Source organism: Saccopteryx leptura, chromosome 3 (assembly GCF_036850995.1).
Source record: "Saccopteryx leptura isolate mSacLep1 chromosome 3, mSacLep1_pri_phased_curated, whole genome shotgun sequence".
In the NCBI taxonomy this organism is placed as follows: Eukaryota; Metazoa; Chordata; class Mammalia; order Chiroptera; family Emballonuridae; genus Saccopteryx; species Saccopteryx leptura.
Window position 1 is genome coordinate 126,999,871 of NC_089505.1, and position 27,732 is coordinate 127,027,602.

Here is a 27,732-nt window from a genome sequence, read left to right on the forward strand (position 1 = left end):
AAGAGAGAATGACCAGATTCAATTACAGGAATATGTATGGGAACCCCACATACATGAGAGAGTCGCAGATTCCACATATATGTGAGGTTCGAAGACAGAAAGGGAAAATAAGGTATAGGGTGGGGCAAAAGTAGGTTTGCAGTTAGTTGTATGTGAAACACAGGTTTATCCTTTTATTATTTATTAATTATTGTATTCTTTTCCATACAAACAACTGTAAACCTACTTTTGCCCCACTCTATATATATGTGACATTCTGAGCTAAGAAATGAGGTCAAGTGCTTTGGGGCTTAAGACGGGAGGATTTCATTGTAGGATGATAAGAAGAGCAGATGTTTAGTAATTAGTAGTCTGCCTGGCCATATAGATAGGTCAAAAAAAGTTATTTCTGGTGATAACTCTTACTATAGGCAAGGCCCCTAATTTAAATTCTTTAAAGGAGAGTAAAAATTTCTCATGAGCCTATAGGGTTTGTTTGTTTTTTTAAAAGCATTTTAATTTTATTTATTTATTTTGTTACAGAGACAGAGAGTCAGAGAGAGGGACAGATAGGAAGGGAGAGAGATGAAAAGCATCATCTCTTCGTTGTGGCACCTTAGTTGTTCATTGATTGCTTTCTCATATGTGCCTTGACTGGGGGTGGGGGGTCCTACAGCAGATTGAGCAACTCCCTTGCTCGAGCCAGCGACCTTGGGCTCAAGCTGGTGACCTCCGCATCCCAGTCCGATGCTCTATCCACTGCACCACAGCCTGGTCAGGCGAGCTGATAGGGTTTTGATTACCTTCAGCCCAAAATAATTCACATACTAAAGTGGCACATTTTGGGGAAGCCTCTTCTGAACTCCTACACTTGATTATATGCATAAAATGACTTTTCAAGGCATTTTAAAGGCTCTTAATGATTTTGTACATTGCTTTCCAGAAAGGTTGTACTGATTTGAATTCTCATCAATACTTTATTGTGGTGGCTGTCTTGTCAAAGGCTTCCCAGGATGATTAGTTCCATTTTTAAACATCCCTACCAATTTGATTGGTTAAAAATAGTATTGTTCTGTTTGATTTGATCAAAGGGAGGTTGAATATTTTCTCAAATATTTGTGAAGTATGTATATTTATTCTTTTTGGAAGAAAACTGGTAGTATGTCCCCACTCGTGTGTAATAAAACCAGTTTTAATACTTTTTTGGCCTTACATACTTATTAACAGTTAAAGCTTTTAATATGGCAGATTTCTAGTCAAACCGATTGCCCCAAAGTTTGGATATATTTGTCAAATCATTCACTTTGAACTTCCTAATTAATATTCAAAATGTTCCCAACTAAAAAAAATTATTACAGGTTGTGGAATTCCCTATTTTAAGACAGTGTTTAAGATACATATTCTGTAAATATATAGACACTGCTTAGAAATAAAAAGTGGCATTTAAATTTCTTAAGGGGGTTGGAGTTTATATAGGACACTGTCACGGGTAGTCAGGAGTTGTGATGGGGCGTGGGTGGAAGAGTAGACATTGTAAGTAGACCTGGGAAGCTCTGCCTCTAGGAGGAGGAGACCAGTCTATCTTGATGAACATCCTTTCCTTTTCTTTAATTTTTAAAAATTGATTTTAGAGAAAAAGGTAGGGAGAGAGAGAGAAATATCTATTTGTTGTTCTACTTATTTATGCATTCATTGGTTGATTCTCGTATGTGCCCTGACTGGGATTAGACCCATAACTTTGGTGTGTCGGGATGACGCTCTAACCAACTGAGCTACCCAGCCAGGGCCTGACAGAACATTCTTAACTCAGCTATCCTCTAATAGCTGGTCTGGTAGAAAGACAAAACAAATGTAAACCAGGAGACTTGGGTTCTGAGCTCTACTCTGGAATTAGCCTGCTTTGTGACCATTCACAAATTAATTTTACAGTTTCTCAGTGCTTACATGATTAAGTTCTTTTCAGCTCTAAAAATCTTTGATTTTGTTATCTAGGGGACAAAAGCTATTCTTGTAAATAGCTATGTTCATTCTTTTTATTTTATATTTTTAAAATATTTTATTTATTGCCTGACTGGTTGTGGTGCAGTGGATAGAATGTTGACCTGGGATGCTGAGGTCTCAGGTTCGAAAGTCTGAGGTCCCTGGCTTGAGCGTGGGCTCATCTGGCTTAAGCGTAGGCTCAGAGTTTGAGTGCCGGGTTCCTGGCTTGGGTGTGTGATCATCAACATGATCCCATGGTGGATAGCTTGAGCTCAAGGGTCGCTGGCTTGAGCCCAAGGTCACTGGCTCTGCTACAGCCCCCCCCCCCGCCCCCCCCCCAAGGCATGTATGAGAAGTAATAAATGAGCAACTAAAGTGAAGCAACTATGAGTGGATGCTTGTCATCTCTTCCTGTTAGGGGAGAATAATAGAAAAGTCCCCATACTAGCTAAATTATTTAGGGACAACGAACTTCAAAATACTAGATTATTTTCTTTTGATACATAAAAATGTTAAAATTAGTTAAATCATTTACAGTATATGCCGTTTTGCCTTGGCTAGAGAACTTTATATTCAGTGTTTTCTCTTTCAGCCTAGCCAGAAAATGACAAGTTGGATAAATTTTAGAGTGCAGAGAATGTCTTATTCTTGCATGTTGCCTAAATATAGAGATTACTTAAGAGAAGAAAACTAGGTGCCAAAACCATTAGTGCTTTTAAGAGAAGTTATTTAATAACGTTATCTTGGCTTAATTAAAAGCTTTAATTAAAAGTCACAAATGTTGGCTAGCCCTTATCTGGCTTAAGAAAGCTAGCTGTTGGGGCAGCTGTTTTTAAAGCAACAGACTCTGACTGCTCTGTGTTTGATTTGTTAGGTCTGGCTCAGTGTGCTGAGCTCTGCTGGCAGCTGAGAGGGGAAGCCGGAAAAAGACAAGTTCCTGGTGCTAAGGTTGCTCTGCAGCATAATTTAGGCCTTGGAGGAGCTGCAGTTGTCACGATCTACAAGATGGGTTTTCCCGAAGCTGCCAGGTAAGTGTCATTCTGGTTTTTGTCTGGCAGTGAATCCTTTTGACTTTTCACAGCTGATGACGTTTTACATGTAACAAGTCTTAATTTTATTGTCTTAGTACTCAAAGAGTATCTCATTACATTACTTTAACAGCATATCTTTAAAACTTCAACATTGGCCATGAGCTTTAAACTTAACCAGCCTTAGGAAATTTTTGTTCAAAAAGGAGGCAGCACAATCAAAAGAGAGTACAGAACGAGAAGCCGGAGCTGGCTGGGTCCTGGTCTCAGCCTGGCCAACTGGAGTGATTTTAATTTAGGCAGGTCACTTTTTGGTTTCCATTCCCACAATTTGCTTTCTCCCCAGAGCTTCCCAGGTTTCTGAGGTTGTTTAGAGAAAGTCATCAAACATGCTGATGGGACTTCTGCAAATTTATTTCTTAATCCTGCTGCTAGAATCCTTTTTATTTGTCTGTTACTGATTTTCTTCCTGTCTGTGAATGCCTGTGCTCATCAGATCTCTAAGCACTTTTCCCCCAAAACCCTTCAGCATCCCTCAACTAACATGCTCTTCTGAGAAGTGCTCCTCCATCCTAGAGGAAGAACGTGCTCTTCCTTTCCAAGGCCCAGCTTTCCTCTTTGCATGCTTTTCTTTCCACCCACTTTCTGTAACTTTGTTGCACAAACAAAGTATACCCTCTCCCTTTTGAATCTTTCCATCTTTGCCTTTCCATTAATTCCTTTCCCTCTTGCAGCAAGCATGTTCAGGTCTTCTGTATTGTAAAAGGTCTGTTTTTTTGTCCTTACCTTTCATTATTTTTTTATGATGAGCTCTTTATATTGAGCCACCTTTGTTTTTCCATGCTGAAATTTACCGTCTAGTTTCTGACTTCCCACTGAGGTCAGTAAGGTCACCAATAACCTGATTATGAAATTGTGATGTCCTTGTCTTTATTTTTAGTACTTATTGTCTGCTGTAGCTTTCAACACTAATTGGATCCTTTTTATTTTCCTGAAATTCTTGGGAATTATTTATTCACACTGGTTCCACAAGGATATTCAACACAGTTCATTAACAGAGTCCATTAAATTCTGATATTTTGCAAGCTCTTGAGTGTATACTCTCTGACCCTTCAGCCTTTGTTGTTTGCCTGAAATACCATTTCTTTCTTTCTTTTGAAGTATCATTTCTGATGTGAAAATTCTTTCTTTTAAGGCCCATCACAGGTACCATCTTCCTTTAAATATTCACTTTATACCTCTTGGGTTCCTATCCAATTTTGGTTTAGTTGCAGAATATCTAGTTTGTTTTTATCCCTTTTATTATATGAAATCCTTGAGGCCAAAAACTGTGATTCACCACACCCCTCTGAGGATCTCTCATAGTGGGTATATATGTTTATTGAATTAAATAAAAAGATGATAAGAAGTTGAATTTTGCCCTGGCTGGATAGCTCGGTTGGTTGGAGCAATGTCCTAAGAGGCAGAAGTTGCTGGTTTGATCCCCGGCCCAGGGCACATATAGGAACAGTTGGATGTCCCTGTCTCTCTCTCCCTTCCTCTCTCTCTAAAATCAATAAAATATATTAAAAGTTAATATAAAAAGCTCTGGCTGGTTGCTTAGTGGTAGAGTGTTGTCCCAGGTTCAATTCCTTCCTGGTCAGGCCACACAGGAGAAGTGCCCATCTGCTTCTCCACCCTTCCCCCTCTCCTTTCTCTCTACCTCTCTCTTCCCCTCCCACAGCCAAGGCTCCACTGGAGCAAGATGGCCTGGGTGCTGAGGATGGCACCATGGCCTTGCCTCAGGTGCTAAAATGGCTCCTGGTTGCAGCGGAGCAATGGCCCCAGATGAGTAGAGCATCGCCCCCTAGTGGGCTTGCCAGATGGATCCAGGTTGGGGCACATGCAGGAGTCTATCTCTGCCTCCCCACTTCACTTAAGAAAAAAAAAATGAAGTTGAATTTTTAAGTTTCCTCCTAAATTTGACTTGTTGGTTCTACACTGTCCTCTGGAATTCCATCAGCTCATATCCTTAGTGAAAGCAAAACTATAAAGAGCTACCAAAGTCAGAATATTAGTGCAGCTCTTAAATTTGCTCAAAAAACATGGAATTCTCATAATTCTTTTAGTTTCAGGAGACTAAATTGAGATATAGAACTATTCACAGTAACCACAGTTGATATTTCTGGGAAGGGAGAGGTCCAAAAAAACTCAGATAATATATTAATGACAAAAAATTCGTTTGAAATATTTAAAGATATTGATAGTTTTAGTGATAGAAACATAACTCCAGCAGCCAAAGTTGGGAAAACAATTCTAAGTCTGATGGTGCAAATACAGTTTTAAAATGATATTATAGACCCTGGCTGATTGGTTCAGTAGTAGAGTGTTGGCCTGGCATGTGGAAGTTCTGGGTTCGATTCCCGGCTAGGGCACACAGGAGAAGTGCCCATCTGCTTCTCCACCCTTCCCTCTCTCCTTTCTATCTCTCTCTTCCCCTCCCGCAGCCAAGGCTCTATTGGAGCAAAATTGGCCTGGGCACTGAGGATGGCTCCATAGTCTCTGCCTCAGGTGCTAGAATGGCTCTGGTTGCAACAGAGCAATGCCCAGATGGGCAGAGCATCGCCCCCTAGTGGGCATGCTGGGTGGGTCCTGGTCGTGTGCATGCAGGAATCTGTCTTTCCACCTCCCTGCTTCTCACTTCAGAAAAATACAAAAAAAAAAAAAAAAAAAAGATAAAATGAGATTGTGGTTTGGTTTTAACAAAGTAGCTTTAAGGTACCCATTTTACATAATCTGATTTGCTTGGTTTCTCATTTAGCTAACTCTGATGGAGCAACTGCGACATTTTTGGCCCAGAAGTATAGTCCTTTGACTATGTGGGGAAGACGACATACTTTTTATTAAAATGCTATAGAAGCCCAGAGGAAGAAATTATTTAAAGAATGTAAATTTGCCCTGGCCAGATAGCTGGTTAGAGCATAGTCCTGAAGTGCAGAAGTTACCAGTTCAATTCCTGGTCAGGGCACGTACAGGAACAGCTCAATGTTCCTCTCTCTCTCTCTCTCTCTCTCTCTCTCTCTCCCTTCCTCTCTCACTAAAATCAATAAATATAAAAAAAATAAAGAATGTAAGTTTGAAATGGGATGACTAGGATTGCCCAGCAGAAGGATAAAGGAAGGGCATTCTAGTCTTGTACAGGAATTTGATATTAGGTAGAGAGATTTGAAAATACACAGAGGTTTAGTGAGTGGCTGTGCTGGGTGGTGGAGAGTAGACTCTTTTGGGTAGAGAGGCAAAGCAGTAGTGTGGAGGTAACAGTAGATTGGATCATGGTTTTGAAATGGTTCAAATGCTATGGTCAGGAGTTTGGAACTTATTCTACAGAATACTGTATATGTATTAACAAAAAAATCATGTGATTACATTGTGCATTAGGTAGATCAGTCTGGCATTATTTTGATTTGAATGGGAGGAGACCAGAGGCCAGGGATCCTTAGGAGGGAGTTGTGGTGTGGGTAAGAAAAGTTAGTGCTGCAACAGGAACCATAAGAATGAAGAGGGAGAGGTCCTATTTAACAATTATGACTGGTTGCATTTAATTTATAGTTAAACTATTCTTTCCTTTAATTTAGACCAATTTTAATTATGTGAATTTACTTTGTATTATAACATACTATATATTTTTTCATATAATTGGAGCTTTTAGATACAGAGAATAGACTTTCATTCTGTAATCTGTTAAATAAACTCACCTTTTTTGTGTGTGTACAGTTCTGCAAAATTTGACAAAACATATACCATAATCAAGATATCAGATGGTTTCATCATCCCCCCAAATTTCTCATTTACATTAGTAGCCAGCCTTTCTCCCTACACTTCACCCCCTGGCAACAACTGACCTGTTTTCAGCCCAAAAAGTTTCCCTCTCTAGAATATCACACAAATAGAATCAAAAGACCTTTCTTTCACTTAACATATTACCCTTGAGATTCATCCATGTTATTGTGTGTATCAGTAAATTATTTCTTTTTATCTGTGAGTGGTATTCCATTGTATGGATATACCACAGTTTGTTCATATTTGGTTGAGGCATATTTAAATTGCTCAGTTTTGTTTGTTTGTTTGTTTTTAATGGAAAATTATCTAATTAGGTTGGAAGTAAAAAGCCTGGGTGAGATAAAGAGTTAAAAGTTAGAAGTAACCTGACCAGGCGGTGGCACAGTGGATAGAGCGTCGGACTGGGATGCAGAGGACCCAGGTTTGAGACGTCGAGGTCGCCAGCTTGAGCGTGGTCTCATCTGGTTTGAGCAAAAGCTCACCAGCTTGGACCCAAGGTCGCTGGCTCGAGCAAGGGGTTACTCAGTCTGCTGAAGGCCCACGGTCAAGGCACATATGATAAAGCAATCAATGAACAACTAAGGTGTCGCAACGAAAAACTGATGATTGATGCTTCTCATCTCTCTCCATTCCTGTCTGTCTATCCCTCTCTCTGACTCTCTCTCTCTGTCTCTGTAAAAAAAAAAAAAAAAAAAAAAGTTAGAAGTAAAAATTGTATCCATGTAATGATTATAGCTGTATATAACAAGGGCAAGAAGAGAGATGTCAAAAAAATGAATATAGGAAACTTGTTGGAATAGTGGGATTGTAGGTGATTGGCTTTTTCATTTTCTAATTTCTATTTTAATTAGAACTCTTTTTTTTTATACATAACTTCATACAGAAAAAATTACAAGAATAATATAAGGAACTTCCATATACCTTGTATTCAGATTCACTAACTGTTTATATTTTTCCCCATTTGTTTTATCATTTTTTCTCTACATAAATTTATACATATATGCATATTTTCCTGAAATATTTGAGAGAAAATTGGAGACTTTATGCTCCTTTATCCATATATATTTCAGTGTGCATTTCTAAAAACAAGGACATTCTTTACTTAACCACAGGTTAGTTAACAAAATTAGGAAATATAACATTTATAAAATATTATTACCTAATCCAAAGACGTAGTCACAGTTTGACAGTTGTCTCAATAATATCTTTATAAAAGATACTGTAAGTTTTTCTTTAATCCTCCTTGTCCAGAATCCATTCCAGGATCCCAATGCATTCATGTCTCTTTAGTTTCCCTTTCATCTAAAACAATCCCTCAGCCTTTCTTTGTATTTCCTGATGAGTATTTTGAAGATTGCAGTACATTCCTTAAAAATAGAATGCCCCGCAATTTGCATTTATCTGGTATTTCCTCATAATTAGATTCAGGGTACATGTTTTTTTGCAAGAATACCACTGATGTTGTATCCTTTGTAGAGTATCATATCTAGAGGCACATGGTGCTGGTTGTTTCATGTTGATGATTTTTTTTTGTTTTGTTTTGTTTTGTGACAGAGACAGAGAGAGGGACAGATAGGGACAGACAGGAAGGGAGAGAGATGAGAAGCATCAATTCTTTGTTGCAGCACCTTAGTTATTCATTGATTGTTTTCTCATATGTGCCTTGACTGTGGGGCTACAACAGACTGAGTGACCCCTTCCTCAAGCCTGCAACCTTGGGCTCAAGCTGGTGAGCCTTGTTTAAACCAGATGAGCCTGCGCTCAAGCTGGCGACCTTGGGGTTTTAAACCTGGGTCTTCTGCATCCCAGTCCGATGCTCTATCCACTACTCCACTGCCTGGTCAGGCCCATGTTGGTGATTTTTATCTTTGTTCATTTGGTTAAGGTATCTACGGTATTTTTCTCTGAAAAGTTACTGGTTTTTTGTTTTGTAGTTCATAAGCAATTTGTGTTGCCATGCTTGAGATTGTATAAATATCCTCTTCCTCAAATTTTGCCTATTACTCATTCATTTTATCATCCATTGATGATTTTTTTTTTTTTTAAGCTGGAAACGGGGAGAGACAGCCAGACAGACTCCCGCATGCGCCCGACCGGGATCCACCCGGCACGCCCACCAGGGGCGAAGCTCTGCCCACCAGGGGGCGATGCTCTGCCCCTCCGGGGCGTCGCTCTGCCGAGACCAGAGCCACTCTAGCGCCTGGGGCAGAGGCCAAGGAGCCATCCCCAGCGCCCGGGCCATCTCCGCTCCAATGGAGCCCTGGCTGCGGGAGGGGAAGAGAGAGACAGAGAGGAAGGAGGGGGGGTGGAGAAGCAAATGGGTGCTTCTCTTATGTGCCTTGGCCGGGAATCGAACCCGGGTCCCCCACACGCCAGGCCGACGCTCTCCCGCTGAGCCAACCGGCCAGGGCCTGATGATTTTTTTTAATGTCATCATTTGTTACAGCTTTCTGCTGTAAGGAAGAGTTTCTCTTCTCCCCCATTTAAATTTTATTTCAATCTATATTTATATATTGATAATTACATCAGTATGAACTCATGAATTCTTATTCCATTCAGTGGGTTATAATCCATTATTATTACTTTTTTTTTCTTTTTGCATTTTTCTGAAGCTGGAAATGGGGAGGCAGTCAGACAGACTCCCACATGTGCCCAACTGGGATCCACCCGGCACACCCACCAGGGGGCGACGCTCTGCCCATCCAGAACATCACTCCGTTGTGACCAGAGCCATTCTAGTGCCTGAGGCAGAGGCCACAGAGCCATCCTCAGCGCCCGGGCCATCTCCGCTCCAATGGAGCCTTGGCTGCAGGAGGGGAAGAGAGAGACAGAGAGGAAGGAGAGGGGGAGGGGTGGAGAAGCAGATGGGCGCCTCTCCTGTGTGCCCTGGCCGGGAATTGAACCTGGGACTTCCGCACGCCAGGCCGACGCTCTACCACTGAGCCAACCGGCCAGGGCCCATTATTATTATTACTTTTGATACTTGAAATGTCCCTGCTTTGGCCAGTGAGAGTTTCTTCTAGTTGACTCATATTGGTTCATGAATCCTTTTAGTACTTACTAGCTCAAAAAGATACTCCAAGCTCCTTCTGTGCCCAAGCCCTAGGATCAGCCATTTCTCCAAGGAGCCCTGGTTCTCTTTAGTGGAGGATGGTATTTTGAAACCACAGTGTAGCTGCTAGCTAAGTGCCTGTTTTTACTAATTGTGGGCCTTCTCAGGTACACAGTGGACACACACACGCGTGCAATTTTAGTTTCATTTTAAAAGATATTTAAGGACTACATACAAAAATCTCATGTGATTTATATGTCTCCATAGTATTGTAGCCACCAGTTAGCAGTTAGAATGAAGAAATTATAAAACTACTTAAATGTCACCTGTCTGCAATATCTTTTTAAATTTTTTATAGACTGGAATTTATCAGAAAGGCATTGTTGATTAGTGGAAAGAGCACCCTATCAACTTTCTTTCACAGTAACTGCTTTGGTCATATTGACTTAACCTTTTCCTCAGTTACAAAAGAGTGAAAATATTTACTTCAGGGATTAGATAACTAACAAAAAAATACCTGCTGTGCACTGTAGTTGCTCGATTAACTGTTGACTTCTGATCTTTCCATGCATTTTTCTTCTTTTTTATTACTCTGCTTTTTGTTACTGGTCAAATGGTTGAATATAGTTTTATTATTAAATTATAAATATCATTTAGGGGTTTGGGAAAAAATGAACTTTAATTTTTAGTTCAGAATGGGAATAATATCTAATTCATTGAAGCCTCCAGTTTGGCTCTTTGGGCTAGATTTCTGTTTGTAATGGGATCATGTGCCTGCTCTGAGGTCAAGGGGAGTTCCTGATTGCAAATGAACCTTACTCCCTAGGCCTAGACCTTATGTGCATTGCACAATCATTTCTAATTAGAACAAACTGATTACTGGTAAAACGTGCGGTTTAGAGATGGAGATGTGATTAAAATGTAGGATTCTATATTCTTTCTAAATATTAAGAATAATAGCAACTACTTTAAACATTTTTTAAGTTTTATTGAGACATAATTTATGTGCCACAGAATTTATCCATTTTAAGGGTACATTCAGTGGTTTTTAGTGTATCACAGAGTTGTGCAATTATTACCACAATCAATTTTAGAACATTTTCATCACCCCAGAAAGAAACCAGGTACTCATTAGTGGTTACTTCCTCGTCCCTGTCCCATAGGCTCTGGCAACCACTGATCTTTCTCTCTCTATGGGTTTGCCTATTCTGGACATTTCATGGAAATGAAATAATATAATATACAATCTTTTGTTTAGCATAATGTATTCAAGGTTCATCCATGTTATAGGAATGAATGTAGTACAGGTATACATCATAGATATTGTGGGTTCAGTTCCTGACCTGCACAATAAAGTGAATATCACAACAAAGCAAGCACACAAATTGTTTCGTTCCTCAGTGCATATAAAGTTATGTTTACACTATACTGTAGTATAGTAAGTGTATAATAGCATTGTGTCTAAGAAACAATGTACATACCTTAATTAAAAATACTCTAATTGTAGTCTATTAAATGTACAATAGCATTATGTCTAAAAATGTACATACCTTAATTTAAAAAATCCTTTTCTGCTAAAAAAACAACAACCCACTACCATCTGAGCCTTCAGGAAGTTGTAATCTTTTTGCTAGAGTAAGGTGTTGACTCACTGGTGATGGCTGCTGACTGGTCAAGGTGGGGTGCTGAAGATTGGTGGCTGTGGCAACTTCTTAAAAGAAGACAACAATGGGCCCTGGCTGGTTGGCTCAGTGGTAGAGCTTCGGCTCGGCGTGTGGAGGTCCCAGGTTCGATTCCTGACCAGGGTACACAGGAGAAGCGCATATCTGCTTCTCCACCCTTCCTCCTCTCCCTCTCTCTCTCTTCCCCTCCCACAGCCAAGGCTCTATTGGAACAAAGTTGGCCTGGGCACTGAGGATGGCTCCAGGGCCTCTGCCTCAGGCAACGGAGCAACGCCCCAGATGAGCAGAGCATCACCCCCTAGTGGGTATGCCGGGTGGATCCTGGTTGGGTGCATGCAGGAGTCTGTCTCTCTGCCTCCCTGCCTCTCACTTCAGAAAAATACAAAAAGAAAAGACAACAGTAAGATTTGCCACATAGACTGACTTTTCATTTCATAAATAATTTGTAGCATGTGATGCTGTTTGATAGCATTTTATCCAGAGTAGAACTTCTTTCAAAACTGGAGTCAGTCCTCTTAAACCATGCTGCTTTATTATCGTCTAAGTTTATGTGATATTCTAAATCCTTTGTTGTCGTTTCAACTATTTTCACAGAATCTTCACCAGGTGTAGATTCCATTTTAAGAAACCATTTTCTTTGCTCAACCATAAGAATCAACATCTCATACATTTAAGTTTTGTCACGAGATTGCAACAATTCAGTCACACCTTCAGCTGAAGCTCCACTTTAAAAAAAAAAATTTATTGATTAATTTTTGAAAGAGAGGAAGGAAAAGAGAGAGATTGATTTGTTGTTCCACTTATTTTATGCATTCATTGGTTGATTCTTGTATGTGTTTGCCCTGACTGGGGATTGAACCCGCAACGTTGGTGTGTTGGGAGAACATTCTAACTAACAGAGCTTATCTGGTCAGGGCCAGGTTCTACTACTAATTCTAGGTCTCTTGCTGTTTCCACCACATGTACAGTTACTTGCTCCACTGAACTCTTGAATCCCTTAAAGTCATCCACAAGGGTTGTAATCAACTTCTTCCAAACTCCTGTTAATATAGATATTTTGACCTGTTTTCATAAATCACGAATGTTCTTAATGGCATCTAGAATGGTGAATCCTTTCTAGAGGGTTTTCAATTTCCTTTGCCCAGAACCATTAGAGGAATCACTATGCCAGCTATAACCTTTACAGAATGTATTTCTTAAATAATAAGACTTGAAAGTCGAAATTGCTTTTTTATCCATGAGCTACAGAATGGATGTGTGTTAGCAGGCATGAAAACATTAATCTTATTGTACATTTCCATTAGAGCTCTTGTATTGTTAATGAGCAGTAATAAACTTGTATTGTTAATGAGCAGTATATTACTGCTCATAAAAATTGGGATATTTCAAAAATGAATATGAAGCGATAAAATATCCCCTAGTTTTTGTGAGCAGTGTATTTTGAAAGGAATTGTTTATGTCTTAACAGTGGGCTTAAAATACTCAGTAAATCATGTTGCAAACAGATGTGCTGTCATCCAGACTTTGTTGTTCCATTACAGAACACAGAATAGATGTAGCATATGTAATTCTTAAGGGCTCTAGGATGTTTGGAATGGTAAATGACCATTGGCTTCAACTTAAAGTCACTAGCTGCATTGGTTTCTAACAAGAGCGTCAGCCTGTTCTTTGAAACTTTGAAGCCAGGTATTTACTCCTTTCTAGCTATGTAGGTCCTAGATGGCATCTTCTTCTAATATAAGGCTTATTTATCTACATTGAAATCTGTTGTTATTTAGTGCAGCCACCTTCATTAATTAGCTTAGCTCCTAGATAACTTGTTGGATCTTCTACATCAGCATTTGCTGCTTCAGCTTGTACTTTCATGTTATGGAGGTGTCTTCTTTCCTTAAATCTCATGAACCACTTCTGCTAACTTCCAACTTTTTAAATTGCATTTATTGGGGTGACATTGGTTAATAAAATTATATAGGTTTAAGGTGTACATTTCTATATCATCTGTATATTATTGTATTGTGTGTTCACCACCCCAAGTCAAGTCTCCCTCCATCACCATTTATCCCCCCTGTATCCTCATAATACCCTCCCCTACCCCCCTTCACCTCTTCCAATTATTTTCTGCAGCTTCCTCACCTCTCTTGGTCTTCGTATAATTGAAGAGTTGGGGCCTTGCTCTGGATTAGGCTTTGGCTTAAAGGAATGTTGCGGCTGGTTTGATCTATCCAGCCCACTAAAACTTCCTCTATATCGGCAATAAGCCTATTTCACTTTTTTATTATTCGTATGTTCATGGAGTGGTGCCTTTTTTTTTTTAAAGAGACAGAGTCAGAGAGAGGGATAGATAGGGACAGACAGACAGGAATGGAGAGAGATGAGAAGCATCAATCATCAGTTTTTCGTTGCGACACCTTAGTTGTTCATTGATTGCTTTCTCATATGTGCCTTGATCATGGGGCTACAGCAGACCAAGCTTGAGCCAGCGACCTTGGGTCCAAGCTGGTGAGCTTTGCTCAAACCAGATGAGCCCGAGCTTAAGCTGGCAACCTCAGGGTCTTGAACCTGGGTCTTTCCGCATCCCAGTCCGACGCTCTATCCACTGCACCACCGCCTGGTCAGGCTGGAGTGGCACTTTTAATTTCCTTCAATATCTTTTCCTCTGCATTCCCAAGTTGGCTATGTGGCACAAGAGGCCAAGCTTTCAGCCTGTCCTGACTTTCAACAGGCCTTCCTTACTAAGCTTAATTATTTCTAGCTTTTGTTTTAAAGTGAGAGATGTATGATTCTTCCTTTCACTTGAACACGTACAGGCCGTTGTAGCATTATTTTTATTTTATTTTATTTTATTTTATTATTTTTTCATCATAGCATTATTAACTGGCCTAATTTCACTATTGTGTGTCTCAGGGACTAGAGAGGCTCACGGAGAGGGAGAGAGACAGGAGAATGCCAGGTTAGTGGGAGAGTCAGAACAGACACAGCATTTACTGATTAAGTTCACTGTCTTATATGGGTGTAGTTCATGTTGCCCCAAAACAATCACAGTAGTAACATCAAAGATCACTGACAACAGATCACCATAACAAAGATAATAATAATAATAAAAAAGTTTGACATATTGTGAGAATTATCAAAATGTGACATAGAGACAGGAAGTGAACAGAGGCTGTTGTGAAAATGGTGCCGGTAGACTTGCTTGACACAGGGTGGCCAGACCTTCAGCCTGGAAAAAACTGCAGTTATCTGTGAAATGCAGTAAAGCACAATGCGATGAAGTGTGGCATGCCTGTACTGCATTCCCTTTTATAGCTGAGTAATATTTTATTATGAGGGTTCCAGTTTCTCCACATCCTCACTAACACTTGCTATTATCTGCCTTTTTAATTTTAGCTGCTAGTGGGTGCAGAGTGGTCCCATTGTGGTTTTGATTTGCATTCCCCTAGTGGCTACTGATGTGGAGAATCGGGTTGTGTGCTTATTGGCCATTTGTATATCTTTGGAGAAATACCTATTCAGATCTTTCAGCCATTTAAGAATTGGGTTGTCTTTTTATTTTTCAGTTGTAATGGTTCTTTTAACCACTTTTTGAGGGCCTAGTGTGTGCCAGGACCTTGCTAGGTGCTTCACATGTACTTCTTTATTTAATCTTCATAAAAGCCCCAAACGTAGGTCTTACACCTTCTTTACAGCTGAGGAGAGTCATGATCAGAATTAAAACAACTTATCTAAAGAGAGTTTTGAGTGGTAGCAATTAAGATTCTAACCTTCATATGAGTTCAGAGTTCCTGTATTGTTGGCTACTTTGTGCTTCTGATCTTTGACATTGTTGAAGCAGTGCCCAATTCTAGGCCTTAGATTGAACATTTTCAGGATGCTTAGAGGGAATTCATACACAAATAATCTTTAAGGTCCCGTCCAATATTTTATGTACTATATTTATTTCAGGAAACTTGTGTATAAACCAGATTTTTAAAAAATCAGAATTTAGTTTCTGTTAAAAGAACTTTGTATATAATTCAATCATGATGAGCATCCTTCTGTGATATGAGGAATCTCTTTTCTGAGTTTACTTAAGTTGTTATATTCAGATTCTCTAGACTAGGGCACATGTCAAATAAATTGTAAGGTTTGAGGGATTTTCAGAAAATATTGATAAAATGTTTTATATATTAACTTTTTTCCTAATCTGGATGACAGAAAGTTGGTTAATTGTTAGCTTGATGAGCTTTTCAAAACAAGCAAGATAAAGAGATATCTGTGACCTGTGGAAACTTGTCTGGACTCTGCTCCACAGACAATCAAGATGTTTTGTACACTGAAAAGTGCTGCTCGTATCAATTATTATTTTATCATAATAAAATAATGATAAAATATTTATTGGATCTTATGGTGTCTGATTTTTCAACAAAGTTATTGTTGAAAAATAATAACTTATTATTATTGGAGAAGGGCACATGAGGATGAAAAGTTGGAGAGCTGAATTAGTGAGATAAGATGGGCCTGTGGAGGACTAGTTGTGGCCACTTGATTTTCGGTCATTCATTCAGACTCTTGACGGGGAAGATGGTGACCACAGATAATTCTGTTCCAAGGGAAACAGGAAAAAATTAGAATTAAGTAAGAGGGAATTCACTGTAATTTCTGTTCCATTTACTGAATACCTGTTGTGTGCTGAGAACTAGGGATATAAAGATTTTGGTTTGCTTGTTGTCTTGTTCATTTCTTTATTTATTTTAGAGAGGCAGAGGGGAGGGAGAAGGTGGGGGGAGCAGGAAGCATCAACTCCCATATGTGCCTTGACCAGGCAAGCCCAGGGTTTCAAACCGGCAACCTCAGCGTTTCAGGTTGATGCTTTATCCACTGCGCCACCACAGGTCAGGCTTAAAGATTTTGTATTTTAAAGATGTGGTCTCTGCTTTTAAGAAGCTGACATTTAGTAGGGTTTCCCAGAAAAAGGAGTTTCTTGGCCTGGGTAAATGAAGTTTGTTAAGACAGAAGCAGTCCAGACACAGGGAGCCGCACTGGCGAAGGCGTGGAAGCTGAAGTGCCAGCATGCGCTCTGCAAGCTGCACACATTCCAGCGTGGCAGGAACGTGAGTTCCCTGCCTTGTCCTGATGTTAATACTATTCTTCTGCCAGACTCACTTTCAGCTTCTTAGACTTCCTGTACCCACCCTTTTATCCTCGTTCTCAGCCAATAACTTTGTTGAAAAATCAGACACCATAAGATCCAAACTCTTGGTCCTGGCCGGTTGGCTCAGCGGTAGAGCGTTGGCCCTGCATGGGGATGTCCAGAGTTCGATTCCCAGCCAGGGCACACAGGAGAAGCACCCATCTGCTCCACCCTCCCCCTCTCCTTCCTCTCTGTCTCTCTCTTCCCCTCCCACAGCCAAGGCACCATTGGAGCAAAGTTGGCCCGGGCGCTGAGGATGGCTCTGTGGCCTCTGCCTCAGGCACTAGAATGGCTCTGGCTGCAATGGAGCAACACCCCAGATGGGCAGAGCATCGCCCCCTGGTGGGCATGCCGGGTGGATCCCTGTGGGGCGCATGCGGAAGTCTGCTTCCCTGCTTCTAAACTTCTAATTTTGGAAGAATACACACACACACACACACACACACACACACATCCAAACTCTCATCTTCCCTCCCAAGACCTGTAACTCTATCTAGGCCCACATCCATTGGATCGGATTTCCCTAAGTCTCCTTGTCCTCACAGGCCGCTAGGCCTCAGCCACTGTCACCTTCTCAAGCTTTCTCTCTTTGTATCTGCTTTCCCCTGATTCATTACCATCATCAGGCAACATGCTCAGTATGTTAATCTTAAAACAAAGACAAACTTTTCTTGACATTACTATACTCCTCTCCAGAGGCCACTCCATTTCACTGTTCCCCTAAAAGTAATGTCTCAAAAGAGCCACACCGTCTTCTTTCCTTCCCCGTTCCCTCTTTAATTCACTATAATCTGACTTCTACCTTTCACCACTTCCTTAAAATTGCTTTTGTCACAGTCACCTGGTACTCCCCATGTTGCCAAATCTGGAAGGTCCTCGGCATAGCGTGCTCCTCCCTCCAGGTTCTTTCTGCCCCTCACCTGTGTAATAACATGCTCCACTGGTTTTTCCTTGCATCACCGCTGGCTCCCTGTCTCTCCCAGTCTCTAAAGAGTGGAGTGGCATAGGGTGTTGTCACTGGGCTGGCCTTCTCTCTATTTTTCTCTCAAGGTGAGCTTATCAGTTCCCATGGATTTTTTTTTTTTTTCTGAAGCTGGAAACGGGGAGGCAGTCAGACAGACTCCTGCATGCGCCCGACCGGGATCCACCCAGCACGCCCACCAGGGGGCGATGCTCTGCCCATCCAGGGCATCGCTCTGTCGTGACCAGAGCCACTCTAGCGCCTGGGGCAGAGGCCAAGGAGCCATCCCCAGCAACGGGGCAAACCTTGCTCCAGTGGAGCCCTGGCTGCAGGAGGGGAAGAGAGAGACAGAGAGGAAGGAGAGGGAGAGGGGTGGAGAAGCAGATGGGCGCCTCTCCTGTGTGCCCTGGCCGGGAATCGAACCCGGGACTTCCGCACGCCAGGCCGATGCTCTACCGAGCCAACCAGCCAGGGCCAGTTCCCATGGATTTTAATACATTCATTATGCTGATGAGTATCTCCACTTTATCTCCAGCTTGAATCTCTCCTCTGGGCTCCAGACTCTCATATCTAGCTGCCTTCTTGTCTGAGAAACATCTCATACTTCCTGTGTCTAAAATGGAGGAGCTTGATCCCCTTTATTCCCAGTGTACTCTTCCTTTTGTCAATAAATGGCACTGCCATCCTTGAATCGGTCTGACCTGTTCCCCGCCCACGTAGATCTCCCTCATTCTCTCTGGATTCTATCTCCAAATTTTATTTTGAATCCACTACCTTCTCTCCATCTCCACTGGCAGACTGCCCCCACTGTAGTCCAGACCACCGTCACTACTCATTTGGACTACTCTAGCAGCCTTCTGCCCCCCACTTCTGTTCTTGCACCTTCCTCCCCAGTCCATTCTGCATACTGTTGTAAGAATAATCACAAATCAAACTATTTCGCTTCCATATTTAATCATTTCCTTGGCTTCCCAGATTTTTTGCTTTGGTGTGCATCATCTGGTGTCCCTGCCTGGTCCTCCAATTTCTTTTTTTTCTTTCTCCAATTTCATTTCATATCGCCCCCCCTCCCCCCACTTACCGTGCTCTGGTGACACTGGTTGTGTTTTACTTTTTTTGAACATACCAAACTTTTCTTATAGACTTGGCAGTTTCCTCCTTGAGTTACTAACTCCTTTTGTTTCTTTAATTGCTCTTAGCTTAAATTCATATTCTCAAAGATGTCATTCCTTGATTGTCCTACCTAAAGTAGGGTCTTCCTCTTTTTTTTTTGTCTTTTTCTGAAGTGAGAAGCGGGGAGGCAGTCAGACAGACTCCCACATGTGCCTGACAGGGATCCACCCAGCCTGCCCACCAGGGGGCGATGCTCAGCCCCTCTGGGCCATTGCTTTGTTGCAACTGGAGCCATTCCAGCGCCTGAGCTGGAGGCCAGGGAGCCATCCTCAGTGCCTGGGCCAACTTTGCTCCAATGGAGCCTTGGCGGGTCTTCCTCTTTTTGTTTGCTTTCTGATACTTGCAAGTATTTTGTCTATTTTACTTCCTTTTATTCTCCACTGAAAAATGTAAACTCAGTGAGGAGACTGACTTTTTACTCCCTTTTTATTTTGTGACAGAGACAGAGAGAGGGACAGAGATATGGATAGACAGGAAGGGAGAGAGATGAAAAGCCTCAATTCTCAATTCTTTGTTGTGGCTCCTTAGTTGTTCATTGATTGCTTTCTCATTGTGCCTTGACTGGGGGTTGGGGGGCTAAAGCAGAGCAAGTGACCCCTTACTCAAGCCAGCAATCTTGGGCTCAAGCCAGTGATTTTGGGCTCAAGCCAGCAACCTTGGGCTTCAAGCAAGTGACCTTTGGGCTCAAGCCAGCGACCATGGGGTCATGTCTCTGATCCCACTCTCAAGCCAGCAAGCCTACGCTCAAGCTGGCGACCTTGGGGTCTCGAACCTGGGTCCTCTGGATCTTAGTCTGACCCTCTATTCACTGTGCCACCGCCTGGTCAGGCTTTACTCCTTTTTATTTTATTTTATTTTATTTTATTTTATTTTTTTTAAGATTTTACTTATTGATTTTAGAATGAGAAGAGTAAAAGGGAGAGAAGGGGTTGGGGAGGAATAGGAAGCATCAATTCATTGCTTCTCGTATGTGCCTTGACTGGACAAGCCCTGGGTTTTGAACTGGCGACCTTGGCATTCTAGGTTGATGCTTTATCTACTGTGCCACCATAGGTCAGGCTGACTTGTTTAGTCTTATACTCCTAGTACCTGGAACAATGTTTGGCATGTAGCAAGCACTTACTACTATTAAATAATATTAATGAAATGATAGAAAGAAGGAAAGGGAAGAGAAAAGAGAAGTGGGTGTGGTGGGTGGGAAGAGAGACAGAAGGAGATGGGAGGAGAGAAAGAGAGAGAGAAAGAAAGAGAAAAAGAAAGAAAGAAAAGGAAGAAAACAGTGCTTACCGAGTAGCTGCTATCCTCTTGACTCCTTCTGTACCTTCCGGTGTTGCAGTCTCAGTCCCGGCCACTGCCAGCATGCTGCAGTATGTCAGAGAAATCACCTGACATCCAGAGGCGCCCTCGTGTTCGTCAGACCCTTCAAGTTTCTGTCTGTATCTAACACTTGAGGCTCTGGAGCCCGTAATGGTCATGTCTATCATTTTCCACCATGGGCCAGGATCTTTGGTAGGTGCTTTGCACACTGGATTCCATTTAATTCTGGAAAGTCACTGGCTCGCACCTTCTACCCTACCTCCTCGCCAGAGGCACACAGAGAGGAAGTCTCTGGCTCATAATCATAGCTAGTGAGTGAAGGAAGCCTTTAGGGTTCCAACCCAAGCCTTTGTGGCTATAAAGCTACGTGAGGCCATTTATCTAGAGTGATTCCCTAAGTATCAAACAACCAATAGGCAAATTGTTGTTAATCTGTCAATATAAGAAATGTCCAAATCTGTAGAGAATTTTAAAAAGATGTTATTTGAGCCAACGTAGATGACATGTGCCGGGGAGCAAGAACTCAAATGCTCTGGAGAATACAGTCTCACAGTTTCTTTTCTGCACTGAAATTAAGGAGGGAATGTAAGGGAGATTACCTGAAGGTGGGAGAAAGCAAGGCAAGATTATGTGTTTTCTTGAGGGCGGTTATCAACAATGTACAGAAACAACGGACAGGGCTTGGTTAAGGCAAAGATATACCTTTTAACTAAAAAGTTATATGCCTGGGTCATGACTACCCACCATGACCTGCCCATTTAAGAATTTATGGTCAGATGACCCTGTGAGGCTGCTTTTCATCGAATCTCTTTTTTTGTCTACAAATTCACACTTTGTATCACATGGAAACCATGAATCTGAAGTCCATCCTCTGCTTATTCCACACTTCCTTGTAACCCTGTTCTAATTACCACCATCTCCTGTCTGAACTGCTGTAGTCGCCCTCTCCGGCCTCCCCGCCTCCTCCTTTGCCCCCTTATAGTCCATTTACTAGCTGGCAGCAGGTTTATTTTTAAAAACATATAAACTGGATGATGCTACTTTCCAGTTTATACTCCACAGTTCTTATTATACTTAAAACCAGACACCTCGCCTGACCAGGCGGTGGCACAGTGGATAGAGCGTCGGATTGGGATGTGGAGGACCCAAGTTCGAGACCCCGAGGTCGCCATCTTGAGCGCGGGCTCATCTGGCTTGAGCAAAAAGCTCACCAGCTTGGACCCAAGGTCGCTGGCTTGAGCAAGGGGTTACCCGGTCTGCTGAAGGCCCACGGTCAAGGCACATATGAGAAAGCAATCAATGAACAACTAAGGTGTTGCAATGCGCAACGAAAAACTGATTGATGCTTCTCATCTCTCTCTGTTCCTGTCTGTCTGTCCCTGTCTATCCCTCTCTTTGACTCTCTGTCCCTGTTAAAAAACAAACAAAACAAACAAACAAAAAAACCAGACACCTCATCATGACCTATAAAGCCCCTCGTTACCACACCCTATGTGTGTTTCTGTGACCTTCAATCCTTCTACTCAGCTCTGCTCCAGGCACGCTGGCCTTTTTATAGTTCTGTAACTGCCAAGCTAGTTTCTACCTCAAGTTCTTTATAGAACTGGCTTCCCCACCCAAACTCTTACGTGGCTGGCTCACTGACATAATTTCTGTATCGCCTCCTCAGAGAGGGCTATATAACTAGGCTATCTAAAATACAACACCCAACACAGATAAGTATATTTCTCTATATCCCATTCACTTGTCTAATTTTCTTCATATGACTGTATTCTTTGTTGTTTTGGGCTTGTTCATTGACTCTCCCCATTGGCATATAAGCTTCACAAGAGTGAGTTCTTTGCCATAGTTTCAAGGATAGTACCTCGCACCCAGTGAGCACTCATATTTGTTGGGGAATAAATAGGAAGTAAAACTTGTTTTACTGGTTTAATAACAATTTTATTTGGGTAAGAATCACAACATCTTTGTTTTTAGGGATTTTGAAAATTACTACTACATAAATGTTGAAAAACCTAGTACCTGTATGACTCCATGGTTGAAATTTAGTCTTTTCCCCAATTTTTTAGAACTCATCAAATTCAGGCTATTCCAACCAGCTCTGCAGTTGAAGGATTCAAGGCAAATCTTATCTTTAAGGAGATTGAAAAGAAGCTTGAAGAGGTAAGTAATATTTATATAAAATACTACCAGGAGGACCCAGAGGCTAGAGGAAGTGCACATAGATTACAGGTGCTGCTATGAAGTAGTACAAGTTGAAATTTTATGTCATATTGTCCAATAGTTAGTGTATTTTAGATATCTGAATGTGTATTATGGTTTCTTTGTAATTCTGGTGGCTGCATTTCTGAAATGTACAAATCTCCAGGTTTGAGTTATATAAAGTACTATAGTAAATTGCTGTTAAAATTTTAACTTCAGAGGAAAGACTAGCCCTTGTCACTTTTTTCTCCATCTTTTGTCTGGGAGATAATAATATGGATAGAGTTTATATGTTAAGGGGTTGAATTAATTTTGATGTAACTTTATTCTGAATTTAAAAGAGCTCACATAGAACCATTCAAAACATTTAAAGTCAGCCTTTAAAGCTACCTAATACCCAAACTTTTTTTTTTTTTTGTATTTTTTGGAAGTGAGAAGCCTGGGGGGTGGGGGACAGCATCCAGACAGACTCCCGCATGCGCCCGACTGGGATCCACCTGGCATGCCACCAACGGGCGATGCTCTGCCCATCTGGGGCGTTGCTCAGTTGCAATGGAGCCATTCTAGCACCTGAGGCAGGGGCCGTGGAGCCGTCCTCAGCACCTGGGCCAGCTTTGCTCCCATGGAGCCTTGGCTGTGGAAGGGGAAGAGAGAGACAGAAAGAAAGGAGAAGGGGAAGGGTGGAGAAGCAGATGGGCACTTCTCCTGTGTGCCCTGACCGAGAATCAAACCTGGGACTTCCACATGCTGGGCCGACGTCAAACTCTTTTTAAAAAGAAATCTCTTGTACTTGATTTTTTCAAAGTAGTTTTTAATTTGTTTTTTTGCTGTTGTTGTAAAAATGCTGTTAATTTTTGAAACATTCCACTATATAGAAACATATAAAACAGAAAAAAATTAAATCTCCTGAAATGGGAGCATTTGAGATCTTGCTCTCTGGTATATATCATCAATTTAGCTCAAATAAACTCTTACAAAAATAGAAAATAAAATATCCTGAAAAGTTAGAGTTCACTAAAATGTTAACAATGGATGGCATTCTTTTTTTTTTTTTTACAGAGACAGAGACAGAGAGAGAGGGATAGACAGGGACAGACAGACAGGAACGGAGAGATGAGAAGCATCAATCATTAGTTTTTTTTGTTGCTCACTGCGACACCTTAATTGTTCATTGATTGCGTTCTCATATGTGCCTTGACCGTGGGCCTTCAGCAGACTGAGTAACCCCGTACTCAAGCCAGCAACCTTGGGTCCAATCTGGTGAGCTTTTGCTCAAACCAGATGAGCCCACGCTCAAGCTGGCAACCTTGGGGTCTCGAACCTGGGTCTTTTGGCATCCCAGTCTGACGCTCTATCCACTGCGCCACCACCTGGTCAGGCAGATGGCATTCTTTCAGACATCTCTTTGTGTATATGAACAACAGTTTTACATAAATATAATTATGCAGTACCTGTTGGGTTTTTTAAATTACACTATATATGCAGATCTATTTTAATGTACAGTAATTAGTTTTCAATAGATAATAATCATACTAATGTAATCTAATAGTAGCTCTCCAAAAGGAGAGTTATTTTTTTCAGGCAAAATGAGATATTTAGTTCATTGTTTCAGATCTAAAGGCATCTTGGGATTTTATTATTGATTTCAATTTTGAGACCAACAAGCTGTAGTTAGAACCAGAGTCACACAGTTTCAATTGCATATCTAATCACTAAGCTGCTCAAAGTGGGCTGAATGAAGAAAAGGACTCAGCCTGACCAGGCGGTGGCGCAGTGGATGGAGTGTCAGACTGGGATGCAGAAGACCCAGGTTCAAGACCCCAAGGTCGCCAGCTTGAGCACGAGCTCATCTGGGTTGAGCAAAAAAAAAAGCTCACCAGCTCGGACCTAAGGTCCTGAGCAAGGGGTCACTCGCTCTGCTGAAGGCCCACAGTCAAGGCACATATGAGAAAGCAATCAATGAACAACTAAGGTGTCGCAATGAGAAACTGATGATTGATGCATCTCATCTCTCTCCATTCCTGTCTGTCTGTCCCTATCTATCCCTCTCTCTGACTCTCTCTCTGTCCCTGTAAAAAAAAAAAAAAAAAAAAAAAAAAAAAAAAAAAAAAAAAAGAAAAGAAAAGGACTCAGAACATTTGAGCTCTGTGTTTCACTCATGTTAGAGCCACCGTGTGGGAAGGCAAACATTTTGCATGTTGTAAATCTCTTATAGCACAAAGGACTTCTTAACCTCTAATATGATTGGATTGGGGACAACAGCAAATATGACTAACATGTCTTGACAGAGGTCCCTGAATTTCTAGGATTTTTATAATGATCAACAACTTTTTTGAGGTAGAAAGGGCCAGGCTGACAGTTGGCCCACATGCTACAGACCTGTCACACACCTGTGTGAGATTACCTTTTATTGTATAACCTGCTTTTTCTTCTTTTTTTAAATTTCTGTTTAAAAACTTTTTTTAAATTTAATTTATTGGGGTGACATTGGTTAATAAAGTTATATGGGTTTCAGGATGCTTTTTCCTCTTGACAGTGTGTCCCAGTTTGAATGTGTGTGTACCAGAATCTATTTATGTAGTCTATGGTGAATGTTGGGTTGTATTTACATATTGTCAGTAAAACAGTGGTTTAATAAATTTCATTTTGTACTCATCTATAAGTACTCATTGCCATGATTACTGTAACATAAATAATTAAAAGGGAAAATTGTGGGGTAGTTGAATATGTATATTTTGCATTTTGATACAATCCACCAAAAAGAGAGCACTAATTTACAAATTTAATAGTAATTCATGAGAGTGACTTTTTTTTTAGACCTTCTCCATGCTGTGTTGACTGGTTTTTTAAAAAACAATCTTTGCCATCTAGTAGGAATTAATAATCTCATTAATTTTTTTTTTATTACAATTATCCACTAAAATGAAATTGGACTGTCTGAAAAATTTTTTGGATGCCACCAATATTTGCCTACAGAGTAATCCATAGTATAGTTGCTTCTGCCAAGTTGCCCCATTTATTTGAACTTTATTCTGTTAAAAAAAATCAAATAAAAATAATTAGAGAGTATTTGGTATGGCTAGATGTCAATCATTGAATACTTCATTACTGGGACTAACAAAGCAGTGCTGTTTTCATTTCAGTCTTCTTTTAGCTTTGCAAATGTATGCCTCTTGCTCCCATTTTAATTCTTTTCTCCTTCCATAACCTCACTTGCATGGACCTTGTCCCCTTGTTTCTTTTCTCCTTCCCACGATTGTCAGTTTCCTAAATGTTTGCAGGACTAGAAAATGAAAGAAAGTCTTGGAATCTTTTGTCAATTCATGCATTTTCTGCCTTAGCGAAGGAAGCCTGGCAAGATATTTTATTTCCACTTTTGTCTTTGTTAGCAATACCCCATTGCCCTTCTTTGAATTCTCTTTAATTTTTTGTTCTGATTATGTTTACGACAGGCCCTACTCCTTAACCTTTTATCTACTCAGAAAGAAGTACTTTTCTTCAGTAAGGAGGCACTTAGAACTTTCTTAGTATTAATGACCTCCGGTTTCGCAACAAATGTGTATTTGCTTTCCTCTTTTAACTCTCTCCCTCCCTCTTCAAATGAAAATGTCTTATTGACCACAGGATGTGATTTTGAGGGATGGTCAGATGGTTTTCAAACTTAGCAGCAAGAGCAAAATTAATACACCTGTCTTAAGGAGGTGGGAGGAATTTCTCTCGAAGTATGTAGGTAGAATTTCTAAATGTTTGCTGGTGTTTTCTTGCTCTAACTTGATGGTGTCTGTCATGGCTCTCTTCCTGAGGCATTGTACAAGCAGATGCCATGAATGCACTTGGAAGTAGTCATTCAGGAACCACTGGCCCCAAAGAAAGCCTGGCTGTTAGGTTACCCAACATACCAGCATTTTTAACCCACTCTTCTAGATTGTCTCCATAGAACCTTGAGGGATAAAATTTTTTTTTTTTTTGAAATTTTATTTATTTATTTATTTTTTACAGAGATAGAAAGTGAGTCAGAGAGAGGGATAGACAAGGACAGACAGACAGGAACAGAGAGAGACGAGAAGCATCAATCATTAGTTTTTCATTGTGCGTTGCAACACCTTAGTTGTTCATTGATTGCTTTCTCATATGTGCCTTGACTGCGGGCCTTCAGCAGACTGAGTAACTCCTTGCTGGAGCCAGTGACCTTGGGTTCAAGCTGGTAGGCTTTTTGCTCAAACCAGATGAGCCCGTGCTCTAGCTGGCGACCTCGGGGTCTCGAACCTGGGTCCTCTGCATCCCAGTCCGACGCTCTATCCACTGCGCCACCGCCCGGTCAGGCTGAGGGATAAAATATTTTAAGGAATGTGTAGAAGACCTTGAACTTTGTTTTAATTCATTTATGGTGACAATCTGCTTTCATAGTCTAAAGTTTGGAAGTATTGGTATAGTCTACTTTGCAGTATGTTATGGTCAAGTGGAAAGAGCACTGAATGTGGAGTTGAAACAATTTAGGATTGAGTTCTAGTTGTATTACTTTCTAGCCATAAGTCCCTGCCCCTGCCCTGAGGAAACAGAGTTTAGTGGAGAGAAAGAAATAAAAAAAATTTCCCAGAAAAAAATAACTGCTTTTTTTTAACAAGAAACCTGGGTGCATGTGCAAAGGACTATTGAAGTATCCAACAGAGACAGGAAAGCCTTCCCAGAAGAGTTAGCATGTGAGCTGAGACTTGAACTGGTGAGATGGGGATGGGAATGGAGAACAGGAGGAAGGTGAGTGACCCAGGACAGGGCAGGAGCAAGGGCACGGAGCCACATATGTTCCTGGAATTCAAAATGATCAGTATTGTGAGAACATAAAGGCTGAGGCTGAGGAAGATTAAAAAGTGTCTGAAGATAACGATCCTTAAGATCATGAAGAATCTTGAATAATATGTGGAAACAGACTTCATCCTATAGTGTGTGGGGAGCCATTTAAGAAATGCAAACTTGAAAGTGTTAGGTGGATTATGGAAGAGTTAGATTATGTTAAATGGATTATTTGGCAGCAGGATAGAGAATAGTCTGAAGGGTTCTTAACCTCTGTGAGCCTAACTGTTTTTTCTGCTCAGTGAGCAAACCTGTCTAACTACTTACAGGGTTTTAGGAAGATTAAAGAAAAAATGTATATAAAAAAAACTTTAAAAGTTTATAGCCCTGCAAAGATTATTATTGTTGTTAGTAATTTCCCCCTAAAGTTAACTTAAAATTTGAGTGAGATCTTAAAGGAAACCAAAATAAGAGAATTTCTTTTTCATTTCAAAAAAACCTGACAGTCATTTTGGTTTCTTGATATAATATAACTAGGAAATATTGGTAGTTCATTTCAGGATACCCACTTGTAAGAA

General features: G+C 40.9%; 1 protein-coding gene and 1 pseudogene across 1 annotated transcript in view; one reads left to right on the plus strand and one right to left on the minus strand.

The window, feature by feature from the left end:
* SCP2 (sterol carrier protein 2) overlaps positions 1-27,732 on the plus strand; it is a 142,587-nt gene that overhangs the window by 93,178 nt on the left and 21,677 nt on the right. Inside the window, exons 12-13 of the mRNA XM_066376299.1 lie at positions 2,834-2,987; positions 22,231-22,324. Of these exons, the coding sequence (XP_066232396.1) occupies positions 2,834-2,987; positions 22,231-22,324 (248 nt within the window). The remainder of the gene's footprint in view (positions 1-2,833; positions 2,988-22,230; positions 22,325-27,732) is intronic.
* On the minus strand, positions 11,433-14,337 carry LOC136397282 (tigger transposable element-derived protein 1-like; annotated as a pseudogene).